This window comes from Camellia sinensis, chromosome 10, assembly GCF_055761805.1.
Source record: "Camellia sinensis isolate YWXY chromosome 10, ASM5576180v1, whole genome shotgun sequence".
Lineage (NCBI taxonomy): Eukaryota > Viridiplantae > Streptophyta > Magnoliopsida > Ericales > Theaceae > Camellia > Camellia sinensis.
The window spans coordinates 15228629-15238128 of NC_138970.1; the positions used below are offsets into that span (position 1 = coordinate 15228629).

The following is a 9500-nucleotide window of genomic DNA, read 5'->3' on the forward strand; positions in this document are numbered from 1 at the left end:
ATGAAAGTTGCACACTTGATTCTTTGGGCCACCATGCATGGAAATGCGTGATTGGTGATCCGAGAATCGAGACACATGCCCTTTGAGTCACAAACATGATAGGGGACATGATTGGTGCATACATTGCTTGAATTGTATTGCCATGCAAGTTCTGTCCTCTGCTGCTGTGAGTTGCAGGTTCTGCAGGCATTCTTTGCCTACCAGCAGTATACATTGCCGACCGGCAGTAAATCACCAGCCGATGGATTCATTTTGTGCTGGTGACCACAATTCACTGCCGGTGGTAATTCTACTCAGCCGGTGGTGATTCCCAGTATCCAAAGAGGCATCCTTAAGACTTTGGCAGTCTTCAGAGAGGCAGAGCAGGGAAAACAGAGGCAGACTATGCATGGTCCTGCACTTCCGAGCAGGACCCAAGCACACGCTGCATCTGGCTCTCCTCCCGAGGCAGTTTACTGTTTTCCTAGCTTAGTTAGTTTGTTAGCTAATTAGGCAATTTGTAATATTTAATTAGCTTGCGTAGTTAATTAATTTGTATTATTTATTTGGTCCCTCCGGGCGAGGGCAAATCTGTAATAAGTGTGTGTGAGTGGTGTGTATGTCTTCCAACCCCACTTCTTTCTTCCCTTTTATTTACCTGCTTATGATGGTAGATTAGGGCATGTTTAAATTAGCATACCTTATGCTATGCATGCGTGCATCCATACATTTGTTTCGCATGCACCGGGCTCGGTACATCACGCTAACTGCATTTGTATTTCAATTCCAAATTGAATACGTGCATCAATTGGTTGCATTTCACATGCCATGTTTAGGTTAGCCGAGCCTATCTAATTGCATCCTGCATGTGTTGCATTAGTCAAATTAACATGAACTAGGATCACGCATGTTTGCTAACCAGTTTATTATTTTGGCTTGGAGTACGATGTAAGTATTTATGCTTTAGCATCATCACATGTGTGTGAATGCTATCATGACAGTATGCTTACCATGTGGCTAGATGCTTATGTGATAAATTGTTTGAATGCCTGTGGGTGAAGGTTGGATTGTTTGAGTTGGAAAAACTCGTTGAAATCCGTATTTTAGCCTACTTGCGAGTAGCAAATTCCAAAACATTTTCCAAAACAAACGGATATGCAATGTTTCTTTCCAAATTAGGCAATCTAGTCTATACTTGTTTGCTGTGCGCATAACATAGTAATTCTAGGTTAACAATTGGAATAAGAACATATAATGTTTTCAAAAACGGATATCACGGTTAGTATAGGCCGATCTTCGGATCGGGCGAGAGGGGGTGCGCATAGCTGACCTTCCCCAATTGTACCCTAGCTCCCGAGCCGAGAAACTCCGGTGATGACGGACATGTGGCCTTCGGCACCAAGTCAGGGTTTCCTAAATTCCCCCATAAAAAATATTTAGGTGGCGACTCTGTATCTGGCAAAGCAGTCCATGTTTGGCACTTCTTTTCAAAAATCTGTTTCTCAAAACGATTTGCCAGATTTGGACTCTTTGGTTCAGATTAAGAACCGTGACACAAATCGAGTCCGAGCTGTAGTGACCCCAAAATGAACAGAATGGGACTCACCCTCCCGGGGCGTTCGGGGACGTCTACATTAGCCTATACTTCAATTGTTTAACCAAACATCGGATTAATAATTTTATTGGACTATTAGTCTAATCCCAAGCTCATGTCCACCCAAACAAACATGGCCTTAGGGCATGTTTGATTCACAAGACTAATAGTGAGGTATTAATAATGCTATCATATTAGTGTGATATTCACTATCCAATTGGATTAATAGGATAAATCATTCATTGGATTAATAATCACACCCCTATCCCATTACTAATAATCTTACAAATTTGTTGGATTAATTATCCATTGGATTACTAATCCTAAATCTAAATGTTAAAACAAATATAGAATAATTGGACCCACAGATTAATAATCACAATCTCATACTATAATCCATCCAATCAAATATACCCTTAATACATAAAAAACTAGTATCTATTTGATCTTAACATGAACTGAAAGAGAAGTGATATCGATTATTCAACTATAAAATAAGAGTGTATTTTATTATTATTATTATTATTATAGATATTAAGGGCATTGATATCCACACATAAAATAAGGGGAAATTGGGAAATGCAATAAATTAGCTGCAATAAGTTTTATTTATTTATTTTTTCCATTATAGATATTATTTGTTAAAAAATCATAAACTTTGATGGTTTCATAGCATATTTCTTTCTCATTTAAATATCATACTTTCAACTGTTTATTTTTCTAAATTATTTTTTAAATTAACCTTCATGCCCAAACATGCATGGGATATAAAGATGAATTCTGTTTCAAGACTTCCAACATTTGTGCCAAAGCAACCACAGGTTGTGCTTTATTCTCCCGGAAAAGCGCAATCTAAGAACAAGTTCTTTCTGCCATGGTCTGATCTTCTTCTTTTTTCCTTTTTTTTTTTTTTTTGTATTCAAATATGTTCTTTTTGTTTTTTGTTTTTATTGGATATTTAGTCCAGCTTGTGTGCACTTTAACTAATTCCAGAACCATGAAGTTAATAACCGAGTAAACCTCTAGTGGCCTCTTAAAGTAATTCGAACTCAAAATTTTAAATCTTATTCTCAAATTTTTACTGCTCAGTCAACTCTTAAATTTTTTTAAGAATATAGCTAAATTTGGGATTCTTTCATAAAGAAGCCAGATGCACGTGGAACAATAATTAGGTAGTTCTAAAATATCAATTAGAATTGTTAATGTGATATTTTTGAAAAATCACAAATCATGTTAGAAAATCATTCATCCATTTGAAGAATGAGAAATAAATTAACATCTACCACTATTTTTCTTTTAAAGATCGGGTCCATCTAATACTATTAATACATAAAAAAACTAGTATCTATTTGGTCTTAACAAGAACAGAAAGAGAAGTGGTATTGATTATTCAACGGTAAAATCACTACAAAAAAAATTATTTTTTGCGACGGCAAAACGCCGTCGCAAATAATCCAAACGTCGTCTCAAAAGCTATTTGCGACGGTAAATTTTTTTTTTTGCGACGGCAAGTGGGGGTCGCAACAAGGGGGGTTGCAAAAGACCTTTAGCGACGGCACTTGCCGTCGCCATTGTTTTTGCGACGAGAATATTTCTTTTTTGCGACGGCAAATATCTGTCGCCGATAGTGGATGAAGATCTGGGCTTTTTGCGACGGCACAAGCTTTCCGTCGCTAATGAGATTTTGCCGACGGCAAAATTCCGTCGCAAAAAATGCCGCCGCAAAGAATGTGGCGTTTATGACTATTGGCGACGGCAATTTCACCGTCGCTAAAGCCTTGTTTCTCAAATAAATTCAACACCTTTTGCGACGGTATGGCTGCCGTCGCAAAAAAGCCTGGCATAGCTTCTTTTTTTTTTCTTTTGTGACGGGGTGTTCTGCTGTCTCAAAAAAAATTACAAAAAAAAAAAAAAAATCCCTGTTTTACAATTATTTAAAATATAAAAATAACCTGTAATGTTGGCAAATGATATAATAATATAAATACATAAATAAAATAACTAATGTTGGCAAATGAAAAATAGCTTAAAAAAAATCAAAAAATGACATAATAATATAAATCCATACATAAACAAAAATTGGCAAATGATAAAAATTCCTAATGTTGGTCACATAATACATACATAATATTGGTCACAAATTTAAATAACATAAATCAAAATCAAAACCAAAAGTTTTCGTCTTGATTCATTCATGAGTTACAAAAACAGAAGTTGGTCATAATCTTTACGCGCCCACATTCCACGTGAAGCAAACTGCTACTCAGGAAATATCTGAAAAAAACAAAATAAAAATAATTAATAACAATATAATGGTGGTAATATTTTAATTACGGAAAAATATAAAAAAAATTAACTACCATATAATTAGAAAGATAGTTTAGTGAAATCCGGCTCAAACTCCCAAACCGGGAACCCGATTCGAGCCCCGTCTTCTCCCACAAGTCTCTCGTGCCTAGGCGGTCGTGTGTGCCAAGTTTCGTGCTAAACCGACGCCGTTTGGTGATTTTGGGGCGTTAACTCCTCGAATTCAAGTTTTTTAAGGAACTAGTTTTCCTAAAGTGAAATCCGGCTCTAACTCCCAAACCGGGAACCCGATTCGAGCCCCGTCTTCTCCCACAAGTCTCTCGTACCTAGGCAATCGTGTGTGCCAAGTTTCATGCTAAACCGACGCCGTTTGGTGATTTTGGGGCGTTAACTCCTCAAATTCAAGTTTCTTAAGGAACTAGTTTGCGTAAAGTGAAATCCGGCTCTAACTCCCAAACCGGGAACCCGATTCGAGCCCCGTCTTCTCCCACAAGTCTCTCGTGCCTAGGCGGTCGTGTGTGCCAAGTTTCATGCTAAACCGACGCCGTTTGGTGATTTTGGGGCATTAACTCCTCGAATTCAAGTTTCTTAAGGAACTAGTTTGCGTAAAGTGAAATCCGTCTCTAACTCCCAAACCGGGAACCCGATTTGCGCCCCGTCGTCTCCCACAAGTCTCTCGTGCCTAGGCGGTCGTGTGTGCCAAGTTTCGTGCTAAACCGACGCCGTTTTGTGATTTTGGGGCATTAACTCCTCGAATTCAATTTTCTTAAGGAACTAGTTTGCCTAAAGTGAAATCCGGCTTTAACTCCCAAACCGGGAACCCGATTTGAGCCCCGTCTTCTCCCACAAGTCTCTCGTGCCTAGGCGGTCGTGTGTGCCAAGTTTCGTGCTAAACCGACGCCGTTTGCTGATTTTGGGGCGTTAACTCCTCGAATTCAAGTTTCTTAAGGAACTAGTTTGCCTAAAGTGAAATCCGGCTCTAACTCCCAAACTGGGGACCCGATTCGAGCCCCGTCTTCTCCCACAAGTCTCTCGTGCCTAGGTGGTCATGTGTGCCAAGTTTCGTGCTAAACCGACGCCGTTTGGTGATTTTGGGGCGTTAACTCCTCGAATTCAAGTTTCTTAAGGAACTAGTTTGCGTAAAGTGAAATCCGGCTCTAACTCCCAAACCGGGAACCCGATTCGTGCCCCGTCTTCTCCCACAAGTCTCTTGTGCCTAGGCGGTCGTGTGTGCCAAGTTTCGTACTAAACCGACGCCGTTTGGTGATTTTGGGTGTTAACTCCTCGAATTCAAGTTTCTTAAGGAACTAGTTTGCCTAAAGTGAAATCCGGCTCTAACTCCCAAACCGGGAACCCGATTCGAGCCCCGTCTTCTCCCACAAGTCTCTCGTGCCTAGGCGGTCGTGTGTGCCAAGTTTTGTGCTAAACCGACGCCGTTTGGTAATTTTGGGGCGTTAACTCCTCGAATTCAAGTTTCTTAAGGAACTAGCTTGCGTAAAGTGAAATCCGGCTCTAACTCCCAAACCGGGAACCCGATTCGCGCCCCGTCTTCTCCCACAAGTCTCTCATGCCTAGGCAGTCGTGTGTGCCAAGTTTCATGCTAAACCGACGCCGTTTGGTGATTTTGGAGCGTTAACTCCTCGAATTCAAGTTTCTTAAGGAACTAGTTTGCCTAAAGTGAAATCCGGCTCTAACTCCCAAATCGGGAACCCGATTCGAGCCCCGTCTTCTCCCACAAGTCTCTCGTGCCTAGGCGGTCGTGTGTGCCAGGTTTCATGCTAAACCGACGCCGTTTGGTGATTTTGGGGCGTTAACTCAAAATTATGCAAAGATACATTTTAGCTTAGAATGCAAAGATACATTTTATACTTGATCTTCTGGTGGTGGTGTATATGGATTCTCGTCTTCTGCTGATTCCCTAAATGCCCGGTGGCCACTCGATGCATCAGGAACCTATGATAGTCAATTCATAATGTGGTAATCATATTCGAATTTTATACATAATCTTGTGTGAAAATTGAACTATCAAACAATTTAATTTATATCGAACCTGTCTGTTGGGATCCACACTTGCCCCCTGTGACACTAAGGCCATCATCTCAGCTCTCATCTGCTGTAAATGTGTAGAGAACTCTGCTCGCAGCTCCTTCCTCAACTCATCCCTTAGCTCTGCACGAACCTTCTGCGTGATTTGATCAATAGTCGATGGCTGGGGTGTTGATTGTGATGGCCCAGCACCATCTTTATACATCACTCTCCGAGGCACAATTCTCCTGTATGTGCGACAATATCCATGTCCGTCATGACCTATCAACTCATGGAAAATGACATTCCTAGCCTCAAAGTCTGACCATCATCAGGTAGCATAGAGAGTTGACGATTAAACTCATCCTGTATTGAATAAGACATACAAGTATATGCCAAATTAAGATGGTTGACACACAAAATATAAACTTTAAATACAATCAAAGGTGTTTGGAAACTACCAAGGTCTGAATAACCTCTGGGTCATCTACTCTACGTGTCATAAGCCAAACATTCATCTTATCAGTAGACTCCCCCTTACTGGTCATCTGCATTTTTTTAGAAATATGAAAATTAGAATGTAAATAATTTGTAAATGTACAATGTTTATTTATATACAAAAATAAAACAATAAAATGTAAACCTCATGCCGTATCTGAGAGAAAGTAGTACGCCCTGTGGTATGAGCTATGCCGTGAGCTCGCCGATTTTTAGCGTTCCTACTTGCAATTTTCTATAACAGGTTCGACAAATGTGAGTATGTAAATATGATTTGTATGTTTACATATCATAAATATAACTTATTTGTATACCTCAGCATCAGAAGTACGCCAATACTCCACAAGTTCTTCCCACTGGCTTGGCACAATGTGCATAGGAACATCATCCTTCAGATTAGGATCAGAACTTCTAGGCTTGAAATACTTAGCCTTAAGCTTGTTCTTGTGATCCTTCCATATGCTGTTGCAGTTTTTCATGCAGATTGGCTTGTACTCCTCTGGACATATATTCAAATTGTCATATAAAACACAATTTCAAAGTTTAAATAATAATAACACAATTTTGGAATTCGAATTTGTGGACAAAAATATACTTTTACCTTCACATTCTTCCAGATAGCATCAATAATATCATCAGACACATTGTTCCAGTTAAGAAAAGTAAGAGGAACAATGTTACCATTCCGCACAATAATGCCAAGTTGAGTAGTTAACTTAGCCACGTTATCCTCTATTGGGCAGTAATTTCCATCAAATTGTATGTCTAGCTTTTCACCAGTACCCCACTCTTTAATGCCCTTGGCACATCCTCTACCACGCCTAGTCGAGGTTGATGAGGAACTAACATGACCTGTGAGATACAATAACAATAAACAATATGCAATGGTAATAAACAAATGCAAATTTAAATAATGTGAATGCAAATCATATCAAATAAACCTGAGGTGGGCTGTGAAGAAGTCGAAGGGTCTGCAAAATACAATGAGAATAAACAAGTTATATATAATGAGCATAAATAAATGTATGTTTAAATAATTTTCATACAAATCAAAGCAAATTTATATACCTGCGGATGGCTCATAAGCTGATGATGATAGCTGCTGTGGTGGCACTGATAGTGGACGCACCGATGGTAGGCGTGGAGGCTGAGTACATGGTAGCTGCTGTGGTGCCACTAAAGGCCCCTCCGATAATGGCCGATGTGATGCCTCCTCTGATGGTGGTGCTACTGATGTCCTGTTATGTAGCACATTAGACATCATGCGCCGGGGATGATCAGGCTTCCTCTTCCTTTCCATAATAATCTGCAAGCAATATAACATTAATTGACATTAGAAACATAGACAATGGTTTGTTGTCAACTATAATATGACATTAATTGAACTAATACAATTACAAAGACAAAGTAAATTAAGAAATTGATGATTAACTACAACCTTGGCCTTAATTGAATTACTAATGTTTCCACCACTATCAGCCTATTTGAACATCAACTGTTTCCCCTTTTGCGGCTTCCCTCACCCAACCAACTTCTTCATCACGAAGCATTATATTTTCTTCCAATTGTTGGCTCATGTATGGCTCGATTTGTGGATCAGTCGAACTCATATCAAATAAACCTCTTTGAGACATCTTCACCACGACTTGCCAGTCTGGTTGTAACGGGTCTGCAACATACCAAACTTGCTCTGCTTGGGACGCCAAGATGAAAGGTTCATTGGTAATTCGATCATCTCGGTACAACAAATGATTGAAGTTCACCAACGTGAAATTGAAGACATCTTCTTTCTTTCCGTGAATGTTGTCAATCCAATCACACTTAAACAATGCATGTTTCTTCTCATTGGAATATCGAATCTCAACAATATCTGTCAATTGTCCATAATAGTACACAGACCCCACACGAGGATTCTTGTCTTTTCAACTAGCATAACTTATGGTATCTGCCTTCAAAGCTACACCACAATTTTGTGTGGCTCGACGATCATCCATGGCCTTTACTCGATACCGAAACCCATTCAATATATACCCGTTGAACCTCCTTGCCAAGTTATGAGGACCATTTGCCAATAGAATAATCTCTTCAGAAAATATGACATCAGTAGTCCTTCGCAAAGTTTGGACCTATTTTACACAAAAATGTAAAATTTAAATGTAGTTCGACTTAAGTAACTAAAATCTATAGAGTTAAATACATACATGTTCCTTGAACCAAATGTGAAAAGTTTCAAAATGTTCACGCCGAAGCTGATGATCATCAACACGAGGCATTTTGAGCTTAAGTACTTCAAGGTGTTCGCTGTGTAGATTGAAATTTTAGCAATACAAAATATTTTGTAGAAAATTCAATAAAACATAATAAAATATTGAGTGAGTGACTTAACCTACTTTATGAATGGTTGAACCGCGCTTGTATTGAATAAGATGTACCGATGAGCTTGTACCCAAGAAGTATTATCAAGATAAAAGCTTGTGTTTTCACCAATAGCATGACCCAAATTATCAGCACCACTATAGTTCCTCACGGGTCGACTAGATTTGGTTTCCACATCATTGAGATATTGTGCACAAAAATTCATGCATTCTTCCATAAGATATCCTTTAGCAATTGATCCTTCAAGATGAGCTCTATTACGCACGTATTGCTTCAAAGTAAGAAGATACCTCTCAATTGGATACATCCATCGAAACTGAATCGCTCCACCCAATAAGGCTTGATCAGCTAGATGTATAGGCAAGTGCTCCATTATATCAAAAAAACTCAGAGGAAATATTTTCTCTAGATGACAAAGTGTTATAGCGATACGATCTTGAATATATTGCAAATCCGTCGCACGATTCACTTTTGAACACAATTGTCTAAAGAAATTGCTCAATTCAATCAAGGGTTCAATTACATTCTTCGGTAAGGATCTTTGAATAGCCAATGGAATAAGTTGTTGCATCAGAATATGACTATCGTGGCTCTTAAGACCCCCAATACTTCTATCATGTGAGCGCACACGACGTGATATATTGGATGAATACCCGTCGGGAACTCTTACTTCCTTCAACACTTTCAAGAACAAATCTTTCTCATCCTTGGTCATCGTGAA

General features: G+C 39.2%; 1 protein-coding gene across 1 annotated transcript; it reads right to left on the bottom strand.

The window, feature by feature from the left end:
- Nucleotides 1-6190: 6190 nt before the first annotated feature.
- Nucleotides 6191-6918, bottom strand: LOC145800170 (uncharacterized). The gene is made up of 4 exons (XM_082889813.1): nt 6718-6918; nt 6549-6638; nt 6367-6453; nt 6191-6271 (listed from the first exon to the last, which is right to left on the bottom strand). The coding sequence occupies exons 1-4, from the start codon at nt 6880-6882 to the stop codon at nt 6191-6193; spliced, it is 423 nt and encodes a 140-aa protein (XP_082745939.1). The 5' UTR covers nt 6883-6918.
- Nucleotides 6919-9500: the final 2582 nt, after the last annotated feature.